Below are 21,679 nucleotides of genomic sequence, written 5' to 3' on the forward strand. Positions count from 1 at the left end.
GAGCTCTGCACACACAGAACTATAAGTACCTATCTGTTTCAGATAAGAAAATAGAGAGTGAAGAAGAGAAAAAAAAGAGACGTGGGTGTAAAAAACAGAGAAGAGAGAAAGAATAGCAGAGAGAAGGAGAGATAAATATAGAGATTAGGATGGGGGGTTGTCAGAAGGGGCAAAAGGGCAAAAAAGAGGGGAGAGATGCAGGGGGAGGGGGGGTTGAAAGTGAGAAGATTGACAAAATCCAGAAGAAAAAGGGAGACTAAAAGATACTGATTTGGGAAGGAAGTTTGTATAGTGGGGTGGGGGGCATGAGTAAATTTTGCACAGTTGTCTGTATCCGCCACTGCTAGTAGCACACATTGGCAGACATTGGTAAGGAGGAGGATTTGTTCCTGCCATGCTAGTTGGTGACAGGGTGACTTTACCCGGTACCAGTACACGTATTTCATTCCAAAACAGTGACAGTTCTTCATCATGAGAAGCAGCTATTATGTGGGAGTGGAATACATAACTACATAGATGTTCCAGATCAGCTATGCCAACCAGGCAATTAGTATTTTAAGGGGAAGCCATCCATTGCATCCTACACATCGCACTTTTGGAAATTGGATTTAAAAAAAAAAGCTCAGCATCATGTTTGGAAATGTTTAGCAGCCAGATAAACCCAAGCAGCATTATTGATCAGTGTGGATGGTTAATTACTCAGATGGATAATGGTGTTCATCCAGTAGGACCGGCCCCAGAGTGCTTTGTGCTGCACTATTCAGCATTGCCATTACCCCAGTGACAAGCAGCAAGCATCATGTGCATCATATGAGCAGCTGCAGCAATGTGACCCATCTGCAGCCAGAGGGAGGCACTGACAGCTCTGGGAGGAGAACAGCCACTGACACACCAAGGGAAGGCGAATACAGCAGCAGAATAGTGTCAGCTGCAGTGCAGCAAAGACTGGAGGGCAGGCAGCAGCTCAGGTAAGGCATATCACTTCCAATCAGGTAATTGATCCAACAAGACGGTCAGGGCTATATATATGACATCAGGAATAATTCACTCCCCCATAGTAGCCCGCTGTCTGTCATACCATAATTTATCAGGGGCTGCTCAGCTGATCATATACCAGGGATTAATGATTTTGATGGAGCCACCTGTCAAGGGAGTAGGGGAGACTTAAAAGAAAACCAGGAATGGGTGGTAGTGTCTGTATGAGAAAGGCGAACACATAGATCACAAGGCCAGGTGATCAGCAAGGTAAGAGGGCGATGCAATGGATCACTCATTATATTAAAGGTTCTATCGTGCTGATGACCTGTTTTTGTATTTTGTTTTTAGGACATAAGGGAGCAGATTGAGACCTCTGCCTCTCTTCTGTGCAGATCATGGGACCACTTCAGGACACAAAGGTGAGATCAGACATTCCTTATGGTCATTTAAGGTAATCCAAACCTGAGGCTCACAGATTGAAAGAGTTTATGCAGTTTGTATTATGCTGTTTGTGTTGCTTTGCATTTTATTGCATCATCCTTTTGCAAATACAAGCTGTACTGATGTTACCTTTAACTGTTTGCAGGCTGTGTGTGTTGGAGGTCTGTCCTGGCTGAATTAAATCAAATCTGATGATTATGAACGTACAAGTTTGTCATAATGTCTGTAATACAAGGGCATCTGTTGTCTTTGAAATCCTTTCCTAATGTAGGAGGTTGTATTTTCTGCAAGATGTCCACCTGTGTATTTGGGTGTTGGCTGTAATTTCATTGTTATAGCTCAGAATATAGGATCTGAGTGTTTGTTTATGAACAAAGTTGTGGTTTTTATCCTTAATAGAAGGGAGGGGGTCAAAAAAATGGAATGCTGGTGTTTCATTCTCTGTTGATTGAAGGGTCAGTCCACCTGAAATTCCAAATTTAGTTCTAGATAGATTTTGGAAAATTTTAGAAGCTTCCAATATCTCCCCTGCTTAATTTTGGCTCCTACTACAAATGGTCAGGGCTATGGCGAGGGGGTCATGTCCCTGCTGAATTTGTTAGTGTCATGTCATGAAAGCAAAGCAAATGTTTAATCAGATGATATGCCTATGGTCTCTGGATTTATCTCATTGCTTGGTTTCCTAAAATGTAAGATATATATATCTATATAGGGGTCATTTTGTATACACACCACCACCAAATTGGCACCACACCCTGTCTTAATAATGGCTGTTCCATAAAAAAGGCTAATTGTTGTGCCAAAAATTGGCATTTGACCTTCTTGCATAAGGAACATTGGCCTCCAACAAGCAATCCGGGGTGTTGCACCTGGCACCCCAGGCAACAGGTGTCCTATTAAGTACCTTGTGTCTCCTTTGCAATAACTACTCTAAAAAAGGGAATTCAGCTACAAAATCCACTTGCCTATCATCAAATCCAATGATGACCAAATTACTGTCGGGCCATTTTAAGGCTCTTCATCATACAATAAGATGAATCAGACTCCATGATTACAGAGCTGAGGTCACTTACATGATGATCTCATTAGTATGGTAATCTCACGAGTCATCAAAAGATATGAGAAGCTTGTGCTGAATGGGCTATATTATAGATTCCTTTTAAACCTCCAGCATCCTTTCTGCAATCACAATATCCCTATTGAATAGACTCAACCTTTAAAGAATACCTGTCATAAAAGAAACATGAGAGCTGCATGGTTGTCATACTAATCTTCTTGTTTTTTATCTTTGAGTTTCTTACAAAGAACAAACCCAGAGAAAGGGCTTTTTGCACTTTTTAGACTTTCCTTATATGCCTACTCATTCTATAAATGATGCCCAATGCCAGTGGTTGGGCACAGCAACCAGGCAACTAGCATTTTTGGAAGGTCAGCAGTGGCAGCCCTTTGTATTTATTTCATGTGATTTGTTTTTAGTGTAAAGAACTTTTTTCACTGACAGTTTGAAATGTTGAGCTTAGTATTTTCCCTGGATGCAATGAGCTGCATAATTTTGATAACAATAAAATGAAGGATGCCTTTGCTGATCTCCTAATTTCAAAAATGCTAGTTGTTTGGCTGATTTGTTGGCCTATATACCTAGTGAATCTGAACGTGTGCAGAGCAGGATTTGATTCCCCTATATCTGTACAGTTCAGCTTGAGCTATTGAGCTCTGTAAATAGACACCAATAAGCTTTGAGTAGCTTGGTGAACAAAAGCTCAGCACTCCCAACTGTTGGTGGAAAATATAATTAATAAATAAAAATTTGCAGTGTTCTCTATATACAGGTCAAAATAACATGTTAATAACAATACTGTAAAAGTAAACCTTTTGGTCATTTTACATTTATTAAAGTTATGTAAAAAGGCAGATATATGGCTGCCATTACTTTGTATGAATAGTTTTATTATTGCCAGAAATCCTTGCCTTGTGGGTCTGTCTAAAATGTATTTCTCTTTGTTCCTGGGTCCTGACCTCCTTGGTTGTGTTCAGTACTTCAAATACGGCCCTTTGAGTTCATTCTAACTATCAATAAAGCATGGGAGGATAATTGTACAGCATAGTGTCACTCAATAATCAGCTGTACTCCCATGTGGATATGCTTAGAATGTTTCCAGAATAATGTCAGCATCTCTTACAAGCTGGGAATTCAGCATGACAGCTTGGCCTTGATATCTCCACAGCTTACTGTATTGCATGCTATGATTCCATCTGCCGGCCTTTATATGAATAGAGGATACCCCAGACTCTAGGGGGAAGGAGAAAAACAATAAGCCAATCAGATGTGTTGCAGTGCAAGAAGGATACTGATTGGCTCATCTCTCTCCTATCAGGCTTCTTCCCCTTTAACTGTTAGCCAGGGTCTGGGGGTGTTTGACAATATTGCTAAACCATGGTCTGGGGGTGTTTGACAATATTGCTAAACCATGGTCTGGGGGTGTTTGACAATATTGCTAAACCATGGTCTGGGGGTGTTTGACAATATTGCTAAACCATGGTCTGGGGGTGTTTGACAATATTGCTAAACCATGGTCTGGGGGTGTTTGACAATATTGCTAAACCATTCTATTAAAATAAGTTCCCCTGCCCTGGTATATGGGGTTATTATATTATATGGAAAACCTCCGGCAGTTATCTCTGTAAATCTCCAAACTGAATAGACAAAGCTACGAATTCTTTCATCTGTAACATTGTGTATTTATTTGTTTGCCTGAAATTCAGTTTTACATTTTATTCTGGTTTCCCTGTGTTGTGTTTTCCATTAGCAGCTCCTTGCAACATTCTTCATATGAATTTTCTAAGAAGTTGCTGGTGGCTGTGTGTATTTTGCAAAGCGTTGTGCTTGGTTTCCTTGGAACGCATTCCTGTAAATGTTTCCAGTGCTTCCTAGGTCTTTCGAAGAGCAGTGAGTTACAACATAAAGAGCAAAGCCAGAAAATAACTGGCTTCCTGCTGATAGGAAATCATAAGAGCTGTGATTTATGTAAAATATGACTTTTACATTATTAATACAATCTTGTAATGATATAGTGCTGACATAGCGCTTTACAAAAGTCCATAGTCATGTCACCAGCTGACCTTCAAAGGGGCTCACAGTCTAATATCCCTACTATAGTCATATGTTAATATCAATCTTGAGGGGAAATTAATTAACCTACCCAGGGAAACTTAAGCAGACACAGGGAGAACATGCAAACTTCATGCAGATAGTGCCCTGGCCAAGATTAGAACCTGGGACCCAGCACTGCAAAGGATGAAGTCTGGCCACTGAGCCAACCACTCTACCTTGAAGGTATACTTGTGGAATTCTGTACTACACCCTGGTTATCAGTGTATATATATTGAATGAATTCCTGAAGAAATATTCAAAATAAGATTTGAGGTAGGACTATCTGCCATATTCCTAAATTTATGTACGATTGATGTTGATCTCCAGAGTCGATCTAACGTTCCACTTTGAGTCCTTTTCCCCATCCTAACTACAAAAACTCTGCATTATGTTTTAAAACAATCTTACTTTTAGCTAAATATATTCTTGTAATCCTCATGATGTCATTACTATACCTTTTTTATGTGACTGTGGGGGACTTTGAACTGGGTGCCACTACAGTAATGGGCATACATGTGGGCATCAGTATGCAGCCCACTTCCTAATTCTTCCCATTCATAACATTGAGGGGAATCTCTCATCTGAGGGGACCAGAAAAAAAGAGGTGGGCCATGAACAATGGGAATCGGAAAAAGAGGGCTCAACCCCCAAGGTATATAATGGTCTGCTCCTTGTGTACCCCAAAGGCACACCAGGAAACCAATCAGCCTCATTGAAGGGGCATTGCCCTTTTAGACAGCTGTCACCAGAACAGGTGTTCTAATTAAAAAGTCCTCACTCCAGTCGCCAGTTCATGTAAAAATCTAGATGGCCCACAAAGATGTAACTAGGAATTGGTGCTCAGTGCAAAACTTGCATCCTTTAAGGTGTTGATAGGCTTTGGTAAGGTCTGGGAACCTTTTGGAGAGTAATGAAACAAGAAAAACCGGAGCCTTCTCTAAAAAGGTCTGTGGGCCTCTCTGTGACTGTTGGGGTGGTAGACTTTCCATCCCTATGACAATGGTCATCAAGACTGTATAATGTCTACAGTGGAGACACAGATGGCAATAAAATTATGGTCTAATCCTTCCACTGGAATGTTGGCTTTATATTTACTTTAGACAAGCATTCCTTACTTTAGACAAGCATTCCTTCCTTTTTATCCCAAGTGTGCTCATGTCACAAAAGCCCAACTTCAACTCTAGTAGCCTGTATTTAGGGGGTATGTTCTTTGGCTTGTTGTGCCCAAAGGTGTTCTAATGTTTAATCTTGGCAAGTTAGGATTGATACCGCTTTGTTTTATTATGCCCAGTTATTGTTCTCCAATGGTCAAAGTGGTGGCTTTTGTCATGCTTTAAGTAGACCTCTTATAACCATCAGGGTATTTCGTTACTGAAACCCAATGAGTAGAGCTTGGGAACTTTTAGACAGGGGTTAGGGGGGCCCAGGAAGTTTACTTAAACTACTTAAGTAAAGGGCTCCAACATTTTTGATGGTGGTCCTGCTTGATATTAAAAACATTCTTTATGTAAAGATGGCAGCTCAGCAGCAACCTTCTTTTGTCTTTGCACAGGTGGTCTCTTTAAATTGCACTTTATTTATATGTAAATTTATTGACCATGTGGAAAAATAATTCCGGGAAGACTTTAGGCATGACTAATCAATGACTGTTTACTGTGGGTGCCATAATTAATTAAAGGCGGGTGAAACGGCGGGTTATGTTTGTAGTCCTCCTAATTACATTTCCATGGATGTCGGTCACCTGTCATGTCCTAATTGGAACAAATTCTAACAAAGATTTCAAACAGCTATCACATTAGTTGTTGACTTGTAGGGGTCCTATGGTGAACATTGCCACCTAGGCACTAGCTTTTTTTATTTATTTAATATTTATTTGTTTTCACAAGCTGCAGAGATGGTTTTCTTATAGCCATAAAGATGCTTTGGACATTTCTAACATCTCAATGAGAGATGCTTTTTAGGACAAAGTATTCTAACAAATGACATACCCCTTGCCACATCGGCAGAAGCAAATGTCATAAAAAAAACAAATATATACAATAACAAATGCTAAAAGTTATAGGTTAGAATACAGCAGCTACTTCTTCTCCCATTGTATTTTGATTTCAGTGGAAGCTTTAAATATTCTTAAAATAGAAAACCTGATGCTTGACACAGGGAGGCTGATGAACTAAACACATTTAGAATCTTCAGTTACTTTTGTAAATATTCACTTTGTCTTTATTCATGTGAAAATCAGTTATCATATTTTATCAGCACAAGATTGGATAATTGAAGTGCACATTCAAACATCTTTAGTAAAACATCCAAATGGTATCATGTACATTTTATTGTAAGGATACATCTCTGGAGAGCAGCTGCTGAAATAAGGGTTCCCATACATCTGAAGCTCTGCTATAATTAGCTGTAATGCACTAAAAGTTGACTGTATGCAAAAAATGTCTTTACCTCTTTCAGTTGGGGATTGCTGGGTTGACTTTTGTATTTATTTCTTATGTTTGAGGAAATCCAGTAAGTAGTGTATGGCTACGCGTAATACAATCCTTACATGAAAGTGTAAAAACGTGTTCTCACTCAGTTCAATTTAATTACTTTAATCAGATGAAAACCAATAATCCCTGTACTCGCAATCAGCAAAAGTAAATATCACATGTCTGTCCCGGGGGAATAATATTCTAACTGGAATACAGAAGATTGGTCCCCATGGCCAATGTGTGAGCTTTTAGCTAAATGAACATCCAAGGTTTGACAAATGAGTATTCAACCCCAAAACACAATGCCTTGACAAAGGTCACATTAGGCTGAATGCACATCCAAGGATACTAGATTTAGCATCAAATGTCACCAGAATGAGCAAAGTAAGAGAACATCAATATGATGTCCTGGCAATAGGATAGACTTCTCCCCCCGAATTCCTAAATCAAGAGTCTGTTGTCAAGATAAATCCCTCCAAAGTAAATACAACTTTGATTCCTGAGAGTTGTCCCTAGAACAGATGTAGCCATTGGAGGATTGTTTCCCATACGTCTTGTTGACAATGGTCACCAGAACTAAAAAGGGGTGAGTTTATGTAGCAGTGACACCGACAGCTGTAAAAACGTGACATTGCTAGCTCAATTGGGTTTAACTCTTGCCCACTTTATCCCTAAATCAAAAAATAATTCTTGCTTTTACATGCCCAGTACCTAATAAAAAATGGACATTAAATGGAACGTAGTTAGGCATTGTTTTGCTATGGGCATACTCAAATTAAGACACCCTTCCATACAAGCTCCCACCCTTTCATGGACATTTAGTAAAAAGTAATGCATGATTGGAGGCAGTATGTTGTCAGCTATATAGATAACCTAATAATGTACTGACCACCAAACAAAAGAGATAGAAGACCTGCAGTTCTGTTGCTAGATGTAGCCACAAATATTCTAGGATGGACTGAGATAAACCGAGGTTTTTACATGTTGAGGTTTGTTGCCAACTTGATGCCCCTTGGGGTTGTCCCACATAGGCCACCAAGGTAGCTACAACCATACTGAGCACATATTTAAAAAAAAAAAATGCTTGAGTAAAATGTATTTTTATCATAAAGTGTTCTAGTGCTTATCGTGGGCTGGTTTGGATATAAAGGGCCTGATTTATTAAAGCTTTCCAAGGCTGGAGAGGATAAACTTTCATCAGTGAAGTAGGGTGATCCAGCAAACCTGGAAAGTCATTTGCTAGCAAATATTTTAAATCCTGGACCAGATCCATTCCAGGTTGGCTGGATCACCCAGCTTCACTGATGAAAATGTATCCTCCCCAGCCTTGGAGAGCTTTAATTTATCGGGCACAAAGAGTTTGTTTGGTTATAGTATTTATTGTAAGCAGGCAAAAAAATGAGCAGACTACCAGCCCCCACCTCCCTGCTTTCACTGTATCCTCATGATTCTTTTAATTACACTAAAAATGCCCTATGGCTTTTTGGATTATTTGAATTTAGTGTAAAATAAAAGCATTTTTTCAATGGATTGTTTGCCTAGCTCGCTTTTCTATGCTATCTTATGTACTCTGTTTAGAGCTGGGCTGAGCACTGACAGCGGATACTGCTCTAGCTAATACTTTAAACCCCTGGGAACTGGGTGTGCATCTATTTTCTCCTCGTGATGTGTGTTTATAGAGATTGTGTTGTTAGAACTGGCAGACCCACTTGGCAATTGGAAGTTGGTGCAATGTCCTGTCCTGGGTACAAAATCTGTTGTGAAGTTTGCAAAACTTTCTGCATTGTGTAAAACTTGAACTTTTCATATTGAAAAGTGGAGATTTTCTTGCTATTGTGTTGTAATCAGGGGTGAAGATATAGACTGTGCAGCTACATATGGGCCCATTTATGAGATATGGGTTGGTATTGGAACCCTTTCTAATGTCATGTGATGCTTCCTTCTACTAGGGCAGATGACAAGCAAAATGATTTATGATTCCCCAATCATTCCTACTAAATAATGGGGCCTAAAAATGGTTCTTGCATCTGAGGTTCTTGATAATTTTGGCTGCTACTGGCTGTGCTAGAGGAATAATATGATTTTGGTGGTCCCATACCTTTTCAAGAAAAAGAACCCTTTAAAAATGAATTCCCAAGGCCATAAGACTGGGCCATCACATGGTTATCAAGTCCCAAATTCTAATTTGGACAACAGGTCACCCAAGCTAGTTTGGTGGCCATCGATGTCTCAGGTGATCAGGAGAGTCATTAATGACCAACCCGAGTTCTAGAGGCTTCATAAGTGGATAAACAGGAGATATGTTCAGCAATTTTGCACAATTCTTTGCGCCCCAAATACCCAGATATCCTATGTTCTTGCATGTTTTCCTGTTCATAAATCCCCGGGTATATAATATAAATGACTTTACACTAATCAGTACATATTACTACGTTTATGAACAAGGATAGTGTGCTGAAATCGCTTGTCTTGTTGTTCCTCAAGCACCACAGAGCCATGTTGTCATAGTCTATAAATGTTCTGCCATACTTCATTTTCACATTTCCATGGAAACAAGCGTTCATTCTTCACTTTACTCTAAGCTTCGATTCTAGACTCCCTGCAGCGCGTGATGCTATACTATTAATTTTCTCTTCTCCCGTAAACAGAAAATGCAAGAAAAGGAAATTGCCAGAAGTCGTATCCCACGCCTAATTCTGCGCCCATACTTGCCAAAGCAAAAAGTGTCTCCATCTTCTGAATCGCCATTTTCGGAGGAGGAGAGCAAAGACTTCAACCTTACCTCCAGTCGTTCTGCCAGGACCATAAGTAGCAACAGCTTTTGCTCAGGTAATGTTGTGCTCTTTTTTTTTTTTTTTCTAACTGGGTTTGTATGACCACTTGGGTATATCATGGTAAAAAGCATTGGAACAGTAAATCAAGGAAACACAGAAATCCTCAAAGAAAAAATGAACTTTCAGGTGTATTAAAATAAAATGTTTGCAAAGTCTTTACAGTTCATTGTCTTTCTAACACGGTCACATCCAGAATAAAAAAAAGCCCATTACCTGCCCACAGCTGCAGAATGGTGTACTTGCTCTGTGTAGAAGCAGCAGTTTGTCTGCAGAGATCCTTTATGCCCCCCGCTATGTCAAACTAATAGAACTGCAATTTACAAAGCTAATTTTCCTTGCTGATTGGAGAACTGAGACTCTGATTCAGCAGAAGCCATGTCAGGCAGAGGAAAAAGGTCCCCACTTTGCACCATGTTGATTGAGAATAGGCTTTTCAACTCCGAATGTGCCGATCGTAATCAAACTGTAAGATTTGTAACCTATTTGTTTAGAATTTATACACAGGTGGTCCCTGGGTTACATACAAGATAGGGAATGTAGATTTGTTCTTAAGTTGAATTTGTATGTAAGTTGGAACATGTACATTGTTTTAATAAATGCAATTAAGACAAATGTTTGTCTCAACATATTATTAGGCAGCATGGTGTCAGTTACTGTATAGAATCCTTACTGTTAATCAAAAACCAAGCAAAAAAAAAACTTCATGGAGCCTAGACATTCATTAATTTCTGGAGCAAGCTTTGCTTTGATATGCAATAAGAAACAACTGCAGAGTTTGTCTTGGTGATTAAATTAAAAGTTACAAGAGGTTGCAGAACAGCAAAAGATTTCTTCTGCAAGTCATGCGAACCACCCCCTCCCCCCCATCAAGCCTCCGCCCTGCAGGCAAATGAGCAGGGAAGCCCTGTTTGGTTCGTATCTAGGAGTCTAGTATGTCCAATGTCCTTAACTTGAGGACTACCTGTAGCTGATTTGAATTTAAAGGTTGACCTGATTTTAAGAAATCCTAATCCCAACTACACAACAGATTTAAAAACCATTTCACCTTTGGGAGGTATTTCATCTACTGCAGACAGATTTTTCCGGCATTCGGTAAATATTGCTGGGTTTTCAGCCTCTTGTCTCATGATTCCTTACTGTTGGACCCTTTCCATGCTTTGAGTGTTAAGCTCACACAAAGGTTGACTACTAGGGTAATGGAAAGGATGAAGATTTGGCTAGCTAGGCTTCTTGCTAATGAAGAGATTTATTCTCCCCATACAACTGCAACTGAATTCTTAAAATCTGTCTTGTTAGGAATGCATTTGCTGCTCCCTGACTAACAGGCTCATCCTCAGTAAGCACTCGACTTTAGTAGGATGCGGTCTTTGTTTCCAAAGACGTCACCTCTGGGGCTCATAATCCCAGACAGCAGTTGAAATACATGTCTGTCCCAGCTGAGTGCTGGTTTATTGAACATTTTGGCACATGTCCAGAAGTACCGGTAACTGAATAGGAGGCAGTACAGTAAGGATAACTTATTGCAACAGAGCCCTTATTGCAACTCTGTAAGGTTAGGTATGCTTTATATACCCACAAGTGTAAGCACAGATAAGAAAGATTTCTTTAAAGCCTTTTATTGTGCATGTTACATCTCTACATTGTCAGAATTAGAGATAATTGGGGTCCAAACTGCTGTACAATGGGCAGAACCAATTTAAAGGTTCTAATATAAAGCATATTAGATCGTTGTCGGTTGTGTTAAGCCATTGGGCTACTCTTTTGGTAATACAGTAAAGTTATTTTAATTTTAATAAGAAGGCCATATTTAACCATAAACTACTATAAAGGTCCTAAGTCACCTGTAGCATGGAGAAAGATGAAAAAATAAAATCTGATAAAAGCAATTTTGCTTGGATACCACAGCTTTATTATACCTGGAGAGGCTCTATCTTGTGAAAAAACAAGGTAAAGAGAATGGTCATGAAACAAACATGTAAGATGACATTAATTGCCCATGTCCACCCGGCAAACATTGAGGTGCCCTTATGTTTTTTGTGGTGCTCCAGAACACATACACACTTAGAAAATGTCCTGATGTTTCACAGGCATCATGCTTGTTCTGATGAGAAATGTGATTGTAGTGAGGTATAGAGGAAAATAAGAGTCCATCTGTATGTATAATCTGTTGGGTTCCCTTTAGGGCCCATTCACACCTTACCTTGTTAAGTAGGTCATTTCGAGAACTCCTAGGGGACGTCTAAGGTTGGAAACACAAGTAAATGTTGCAGTATTGAACATTGAAAACTGAGTTGTCTTGCAGCGCCATTTATTTGGACTTGCAGCAAAATGTATTCCTTAGTACATTTTTTGATGTCAGCTGCCACATCTGTGCAAGAAGGAAGATCGATTGGTGAATATTGTTTGGGGCCAAAGTTTAGATCTGTTTAAAAACAATAATGTATTGTGCAGAGGCATGCCAAACAGTTAGTTGTTGTTCCAACCCCCACTGGATCAGGTAACCTCATGCCAGTGTAGAAGCTCAGATGACTTTCAAAAAAACCCTGCTCACATTGCAACCATTGAAGTTCTTAAGCCCTGTACAGACGTCAGATGACTGTCGCTGGAAAGAATCTTTCATGAATATTTCCAGTGGGAGATGCAACAAGCACCATACACACTGTGCCATACTGTTCTAGTTAGGGGAGGTGAAGCGAACACCACCCTGCTGTTCTGCCCTCAATTGGAATACATAGTGGCCATTCCTGATCAATCGTTCATCAATCTGCCATGGCAGGTTGATTAATGAAGTCAGGGGACTGTTGTACAGATGTTGGATTTCTGCCCAAGACGAGAATGACTGTTTGTCCCCGTTCACTATTATCCAAATTGTGTTCCTTGCTTTAGACTGTGAAACTTCCTCTACCTTTCCTTTTTGTGTGCCTCCGTATTTGGATTAGAGTCTAGGCACAAAAATATTCTCATAGTGTTCTAGCCACTGTGTTGTGGTACCCCCAAATATCCTATGAAAAAAAGGCATTATTATTATTACTAATAATAAACAAGATTTATATAGCCCCAACTAATGTACACTGTACAGTAGGGGTTGCAAATGACAGAAAGTGACACAAGAGCAGGAGAGGACCCTGCCCCTAGGAGCTTACAATCTAGGAGGTGGGTCGGGTAAGTATCACATATGCATATGGATAAGCATGCCCTTTGCCCCTTGGGGTGCCAGTACTTGCACCTTGGCTCCTGGTTACAGAGGCCCTGGGGACTTTATTTTGGAAAAGGGAAGGAAACATTCAAATTTTTCCAAATTAAAGTTTAGAACTCCTAGGGGACGTCTAAGGTTGGAAACACAAGTAAATGTTGCAGTATTGAACATTGAAAACTGAGTTGTCTTGCAGCGCCATTTATTTGGACTTGCAGCAAAATGTATTCCTTAGTACATTTTTTGATGTCAGCTGCCACATCTGTGCAAGAAGGAAGATCGATTGGTGAATATTGTTTGGGGCCAAAGTTTAGATCTGTTTAAAAACAATAATGTATTGTGCAGAGGCATGCCAAACAGTTAGTTGTTGTTCCAACCCCCACTGGATCAGGTAAGCTCATGCCAGTGTAGAAGCTCAGATGACTTTCAAAAAAACCCTGCTCACATTGCAACCATTGAAGTTCTTAAGCCCTGTACAGACGTCAGATGACTGTCGCTGGAAAGAATCTTTCATGAATATTTCCAGTGGGAGATGCAACAAGCACCATACACACTGTGCCATACTGTTCTAGTTAGGGGAGGTGAAGCGAACACCACCCTGCTGTTCTGCCCTCAATTGGAATACATAGTGGCCATTCCTGATCAATCGTTCATCAATCTGCCATGGCAGGTTGATTAATGAAGTCAGGGGACTGTTGTACAGATGTTGGATTTCTGCCCAAGACGAGAATGACTGTTTGTCCCCGTTCACTATTATCCAAATTGTGTTCCTTGCTTTAGACTGTGAAACTTCCTCTACCTTTCCTTTTTGTGTGCCTCCGTATTTGGATTAGAGTCTAGGCACAAAAATATTCTCATAGTGTTCTAGCCACTGTGTTGTGGTACCCCCAAATATCCTATGAAAAAAAGGCATTATTATTATTACTAATAATAAACAAGATTTATATAGCCCCAACTAATGTACACTGTACAGTAGGGGTTGCAAATGACAGAAAGTGACACAAGAGCAGGAGAGGACCCTGCCCCTAGGAGCTTACAATCTAGGAGGTGGGTCGGGTAAGTATCACATATGCATATGGATAAGCATGCCCTTTGCCCCTTGGGGTGCCAGTACTTGCACCTTGGCTCCTGGTTACAGAGGCCCTGGGGACTTTATTTTGGAAAAGGGAAGGAAACATTCAAATTTTTCCAAATTAAAGTTTCATATGGGTTTGTAATGGTGAATTTAGCTGTTGGGATTCAAAGTTTAGTATGACAACCCTGGAAGATTTCTATGCATCTGCAGTGTTTTTCTTTTTATACACCAGTTTTTTATCATACAAATATTTTATGATTCATTCTAACACTTGGGAACTAATCAGCACGAGCCAACAGAGCTAACTAGTCAGATGAATAAGTCTCATTTGAATAGTCGATTCTCCATCTGTCTTTCTGTGCCAAGGGAAATGTTATGCAAGCTTGAAATGAGTCAATCCTTTTACCAGATTCTTGGAACAAGACAAACATTAGGACAACGTTAAAACCCACTTCTAATGTAAATAATTACTCCTTGCAGCATTTCAACAATCTCCAGCCTGTAAGCACTGTCAGCATGTATCTTGTACAGCCACCTCGTGCTAGTAGCATAGGAGGGTATTGTGTGTGTTTACCATCTGACACTGGATACTTCTCTTTTCCTTTATCCATGTGTCTGGACTGCGGCCACTAGTCTCAGATGTCAGCGGTGGAAACATTTTGCCACGGCATCTGGCTGTACACTCAGCAGTAACGGTGACTGGATCACAGGAAACTCCCAAGATACATTTTGTTCAATGCTACTAGTCTAGGTGGAAAAAAGAGGAAATGGGCTGAAGCTTGCAACATTCCTGTTTTACTGCCTTTTCATTTTGTATTATAACAAATTTTTATAGGAAGACATAAAGGGAAGAGTACAACTCTTCTAAAGAATAAAATAACAGAGCTGGTTCATCCTAAAGAACTAATATAACACATTAAAAATTCTGACTCCTATTTTTGCAAAGGCTGCTAATAGGTGGTGGAGTGGAACTAAACCAGAAAGCCAAAAGTGTATGACTAGTTAAAGCTAATTTGTTTAAATTATTTTTGCACAGGTTAGATGCCCATTTTTTAATTTTTTTTTTTTACACAATAATGCTGAATTCCATTGTGTCAATGGGCCTTATAGGCTTGTGTGGCTGACATCAGATTTTGGGATCGCTCAAAATTAATTTACCAGATATTATGACCAGCAAATGACTGACTTGTGTTTGACTTGCTACAAACTTATTTTGCATTCCCATATACTTTTTTGACTCCATATAAAAGTAAAAAAAAGTGTCATTATTATTAATAAACAGATTTTTTTATAGTGCCAACATAATATGCAGAGCTGTACATTAAATAGGGGTTGCAAATGACAGACAGATACAGACAGTGACACGGGAGGAGAGGAGCCTGCCCAGAAGAGCTTACAATCTAGGAGGTGTGGGAAGTATCGCATAATAGGAGGGGGAGATATAGAATGGTGGGAAGTAGTAAAGGTTTCAAAAGACAGAGCATGGGTAGGCGAGTTTGGAAAAAATGGGGTTTGAGTGCTCTTTTAAAGGAGCGAAAAGTAGGAACAAGCCGAATAGGACAAAGAAGACCATTCCAGAGAGTTGTGGCAGCTGTTTGTTTCCTCTTCAGTCTTTACCACCATGGCAGTAATGATGGGAGGGGAGGACACCACCCTAAAACAAAATTACAAAAAATAAATATTTTATATAAATATGAAATAAAAGGGATAGCTTGCCTTTTATTTAATGGTAAAATTGTGATGATGGTTAACAAGGGTACTTGTGAGTCCATCCAGTGTTATAATAAAGAAGCCTTTTCAGTAACGTGTCTCACATTTTCTTCTTTTAGATGACACCGGTTGCCCTAGTAGTCAATCTGTGTCTCCAGTAAAGACTCCATCTGATGCTGGTATGAGCCCAATGGGATTCTGCACAGGAAGTGAGGATGATTACAGCCACAAGAGGGTCAGCACTGGAATGTATACTGATGGCAATACCCAGCCCACGAGGTACAAGAAGGAGCCAAAGAGCGGCCTGATGAAGACTGGTAAGATTTTTATAAACTCTTTACCCCCATTTGTGACCTCCCATTATGTTTGTTGGTTCTCCATCAGGGGGTTGTTGTTTGTTTCTATCATTCTGTTTCTACAGTAGAAGTTCATTTTACAAACATTAGAATTTCTTAAAGCTGAACCTTGGGCACACACGTTTATAAAGGGCTTTGTCCAGATTTCTTGTCAAAGCATTTACTGGGTATGGGGGAGTCCTAATCCAGTGCTACAAATGTACCGGCGCCACTCTACAGTATACTTGCACTGATTTCAATACTGTGGACTCTTCTGGATCATGAAAAGACACCACCACTGACAGCCAACAATGGGGTATGTGTGTGTGGCTTTTATTTTGCCACGGTCCGTTTAGGGAAGTGGGGGCTTAATTCAAGATGTCCACTTCAAATATTGTCTATAAAAGGCCACAAAGTATATAAAACATTGACATTGACACATCATGATAATAAATATATTTATAATGTATTGTGCAGCACTCTGCAATCAATAGAGGCTGCAAATGACAAAACCTGCATAGTACAAATGCCCAAAATAATGACACAGGAGGAGGAGAGGACCCTGCCCAATCCTCTATCCTACACATAACCTATACAAAGCTAGTGTAGGGACATGCACATTCCCCTTGTGTGTTTTAAGCACAGGGTTTAGCTGAAGACTTCACGCTTGTGACATGGGTCTTATGACACATGCAGATACTTGATGCTGGTCAAGGGCTGTCATATGGGCAGGAGCACACTGGAGTGCTTAGAACAGAAATGTATTAACATCCTCTTCTGTGTCACTGTTTGTAATCTGAGATACTCAATAGCAACTGGTAAAGTACATTCTGAACACAGATGCTTTTATTCTTTTTAAATGCTCCGTTACTGTTCACCAATAGCTGTTCGGATTGTATATAATGTTTTAAACGTTAATGTTTAAAACGTTTACTGGGTACTTTTTTAGGGGGGTCCACATTCTTTCATTTTCTTGTCCTGCATCTCTGACATTCCTGGTTCTGCTTTGAACAGATTTTTAGTGGTTTAAATTGGACTTTATATAGATCCACCCATAGATTAGTGTGGGTAGTTGAAACCACAGCTAGCATGCTCTTCTCTGGAGCTGACTTTTCTAAGCAGGTTGCTTCCAACCACTGGAAAATTCTTCAAAACGGCCAAGCCTGGAGATTTCAAATTTCAGCGCCAAACGTTAAAAACACTATGTAAAAAGAGTATGATTCATACTGGTATGCTGAATGGAGAAAGGGACATCAATAATCGTTTTTTTTGCTTTTCTTTTTTAGCAAAACCTTATAGCACAAAACTTTAAAATACCTTTTTAGTGTAAACCACATATACAAAATTCACACATAGCTCTCCAGAGAACACGACAATACACAAGCTCACATTTGGGTCTTTCAGAAGACAATGGGAGCGATATTTGATGCTTTTAAGGTAACGCTGGCCATCATACACTGATAATATGGCTAAACACATTTGCATAGGTAACATTTAGTAAAAGCAGTGTGTCAAATATTCACTATTTCAACTTTATCCTACATCTCTTACCTTCCTAATGGACCAACAGGCAAGCTTTTAAGAATGATAAGCTTTCTCCAGGGAACTTTTAAGACCTTGTCTATAAACTCCACTGCCCATACTTCTGGATCTACTGTTTGCTTTGAATATGTGATGCACCTATGGGTCACCTCCACTTGTAGCATTATTTGCTTAGCTTGCATTCCCCAGATTCGAGGCAGGTTAACTGAAATGTTACTTTCTGTAAAGAAGTATTACCTTTCTTTTAAAAGAATTCTCTTGACTGATGCCAGATCCCATCGAACACACAATTTACACACTAATGTATTTCATCTTCAAATTGGCACTTTTAAGGCATCCCAACAATCATAACTACACCTTAATTGCCAGCAAATTTGCAAAAATTCATAAAATGCATAATTTCACATAACAAAACACAATTCACATATAGTCTTGGTGCAATCATAACCTGATACACAGAAAAACAACCGATCTGCTTAATCAGGGGTCTGTCTGAGATTTTGAAAGTTTTTTTAATTGGATTTATGTTTATTACACGTATTTATGGATCTCAGAAAGACCCCTGATGAAGCACATAGGTTTTTTTTGTGCGAAATGCATCAGGTTAAAGTTGCACTAGGACTATATGTGAATTGTGTTTTCCTATGTGTAATTATGGATTTTGTTAATTTTTGTATATGTCATAACGTTTGCTGGTAATTTAAGCTGTAGTTTCATTTTATTGGATGCCTTAAAAATCCCCATCTGTATTTGAAATACATTAATATGTAATATAAATTGATCTTTCCTTTGTCTGGTTTTCCTGATATTATTAGTATTATTATTCTCTGGATGAGTCACAGCGGATGCTATGTAGTGGGATGTTTTGGGTCCTCATGCAGCCTGATTCCAGCTTGGGTATCTGCCTAATACAAGGTTGTTTGATTCGATTTGTAGGTGTGCTGTAATAACAATTTGTACTCTGTACGCTTGATAATGCTTATGTTCAGCTGAGTTCCCCATCAGTTTCTATAGCAACTGCAGCTCAGCTTTGCTCAACAGAATACTAACAAAATTGAATTTAAATATGGACTCTGAGCTAATCCATCAGGCTGTACCAATTTTCTCCTTCAATCAGTTAAACCAGTTGCTTCACCCACCCATCACGTATATCCTTTGTAATGTGATGGCCAGTCTTTTCTTCTAGCCAGGGTTTCCCACAACCGTGGTTTCTCCATAGAGTTTGCTGGGGGGGGGGGGGAGAGCAATGTGTGCCTCTCTTAAGTTTAGCAGACACCAATGATCTTTTTGGCTATCCATAAGGATGACATTCTTCCCAATGTCCTGCAATGTAAGAGACATTCTTCCTACTAATCACCACACTAAAATACTGTGAGTGGTGTATAAAGTAATTATAGTAGGGGGTTCCCTGAAGACCTGAAAGTTTTCTTAAGGGGTTCTCATGTTAAAAAGGTTGAGAAACACTGCACTAACCACATAGGTAAACATGAACAATGAAAGTGAAGGAGTACATTTTGGTATTTACTCCCCATTGGTGCACATGTACAATAAAAATACCTGTTGATCATTTTAGATATCTTCTGTCCTGTGCAGATTTTATGTGTTATCTCAAGAAGTATAAATGCCCCCCCCCCCACACAGTTTTTTTTCTTGGGACTGCACAATAAATGGATGTCTTTGTTAGAAAGATAGAGAATTGGGGAAGGAAGTATAGGCAACATTAGGCATGGCTGGCACCAACCGTTTTAAGAATGTTGTGTGCAATCAGTTCCCAACTGGACTTTAGAACGCATTTCTATATGTACTTGTGGTCACAGTGTAGTGGAGCAATTCATTCCCTTTTTCTACATTTACTTTTGCTTAGAAGATTGGTACCCGGCATGCTGATTAGCCCTGTAAAGACTTTTTTAAAAACTGGGGCCTGGTGCCACCAAAACTACTCTCCCCAGCTTGGCATCCTTGAAACATGGGAGTGTGTCCTAAGGAGAACAGAAAACCAAAATTAAATGCATTGGAGGCATACATCTTGCAGGTTATTGTTTTGACTTGTCTGTCTATCTTGGACGATGGTATTCCAGAAATATGGTGATAAAAGGCAGCCTGTACCTTGCTGATTGCTAAAGGAAACCCCACAATTATCTTTATACATACAGCTCAGTGTGATTTTCAGTGCAGACTTGGTCTTAGTTGTGTTGTGCTGTGTAACTAATGAAAACACTGGCTGTGTGGAAAATCACTCTCTGCAGCAGTTTTAGTTATTTGTCATAGCATTGGAAATATTTTGTTTTAGAAACGTCTCTTGTTCAAACAAGTCACACAGAGATAGATGTTACCGCTCAGTAACAATGTTCCCCATTCACCCTCTTCTAATACAGAGTTGTGATGGCCTCGGCAAATTCCTGCTCCTTTCAATGTCCGCTTATCCAGTCCTGCACAGAAGATGCCAGATTAGCATTGGTAAAGCTGTGTAAAGCACAGGATTGATCAGTACGTGTATTGTACATTGAGCAGTGATGTATAGTAACAAGATTATAAATTACTGTAGGCACATCAGCTAATATAACTGTGCAAAATGTTAGCGCTATATGGATACTAATAATAAATACACTACTTTAAAAAATAAGAGTTGTTTCACTGCACAGCCAGATGACCTAACTTTCTCTTCTCCTTCAATTAAAGCTGAACAAAATTAAAAATATATATATTTGGACCGGTCAAGCTTTATATTGCAGAAGGGAAAGGCAATCTCAATAATATATACATATCTGTCTGGTTGCAGTTTTTTATTTGCACTCAGTGTTTCAATAAGGGATCTTGTTCCTTTGCTCTTATTCTGGGTGTCGGATCTTTAGCAATCTTGAATTGGCAAATGTGGGATGATATATAGCTCCTGCACATGCTCATAGGAGTTTAATCAGCTCTGTTACACAGCCCTGGGGGATGTCAAGATACCTGGCAAATTCCAGCTGCACATGTGTAATTAGAGAAAAATACAAACGAGCAGGTAAGCATTTTTTATTGCAGAAGAGACATTGCCTGTCCTTCCTGCAACAAAAATACTTAATGGGTGCAAATTTTAAATGTGGAATTATAGTTCTACGTTTCAAGCAACAAGGTCTGGTCCCAGGCCTGTCCACAAGCTGTTCGTGGATAGGCAATGAGCAGCAGCCTACCAATAAACTAATTTAATTCCTTCAGGACACACACCAGATGTGCAGTTGGTGTGTGCGTAATTATATATTTATATTTAAATTCTAGTCCAATCTTTATGAACAAACATGGCCTTCATAAAGCCTTGCAGGCTGCTTTCCTTTGGGTTACTTTCTGCACTTGTTCCAGCTCCCCATTAGTGCAGCAAGAAAAGGCAAATGGTGGCACTACAGAGGATCCCAAACATGGATGGGATGCAATCTATGATTAAGCTTCTTTAAGTGAAATGCATGGGAAAGAATGGAGCCTTGGTGAAATATGTTGCACCACATAATAAAGGTATCCATGTTTGTGATTTGGAGTGCCATTTTTTTCTACCTTTTTCTTTGTTGTATCAGCAGGCCAGGGAGTGAGGAGCCCCTAATGCAGTCATAGGTGGTAAGTAGAGGTAGCAATGAAAAATCTGAACAAGACGCTGATCCAATCTTATATTAGTGGTTAAAAACCTTTTGTGTGTACTTGGACGCTTAACATTGTGTGTCACAAGCCATGTTGCCTTTTCTGGTACTTTTGCTTTTCTGATCTATAAGTCTATAATTAAGTTGTTTTGCAATCAATACATGCATGTTTTTTGTTTTTTTTTAATATATTTGACAATTACATTTTAAAAGGGATGGGGGGATTTCAATAGTTGGTTTTAATTTTCGGCTTCCTTTTGAAGGTAGATAGCTGTCCTTGCTCAGGACTCAAGACTCATATTGCTGAATATTCTGGAGCACCACAACAGCCAGGCAGT

General features: G+C 39.5%; 1 protein-coding gene across 9 annotated transcripts in view; it reads left to right on the top strand.

The window, feature by feature from the left end:
• Positions 1 to 670: 670 nt before the first annotated feature.
• The window catches only part of SYBU (syntabulin), a 37,578-nt gene continuing 16,569 nt past the window's right edge, over positions 671 to 21,679 (top strand). For 3 of the 9 annotated variants that reach the window (XM_072410728.1, XM_072410729.1, XM_072410730.1), the window contains exons 1-4: positions 676 to 968; positions 1,327 to 1,397; positions 9,693 to 9,873; positions 15,976 to 16,173. In XM_072410728.1, the coding sequence (XP_072266829.1) occupies positions 1,374 to 1,397; positions 9,693 to 9,873; positions 15,976 to 16,173 (403 nt within the window). In that variant the 5' untranslated portion in view covers positions 676 to 968; positions 1,327 to 1,373. Of the gene's footprint in view, positions 969 to 1,019; positions 1,246 to 1,326; positions 1,398 to 9,692; positions 9,874 to 15,975; positions 16,174 to 21,679 lie in introns of those variants that run through there. The other 6 variants (XM_072410723.1, XM_072410726.1, XM_072410721.1 and 3 more) reach the window with 4 other exon arrangements.

The sequence above is a fragment of the Pyxicephalus adspersus genome, chromosome 5 (assembly GCF_032062135.1).
Source record: "Pyxicephalus adspersus chromosome 5, UCB_Pads_2.0, whole genome shotgun sequence".
Lineage (NCBI taxonomy): Eukaryota > Metazoa > Chordata > Amphibia > Anura > Pyxicephalidae > Pyxicephalus > Pyxicephalus adspersus.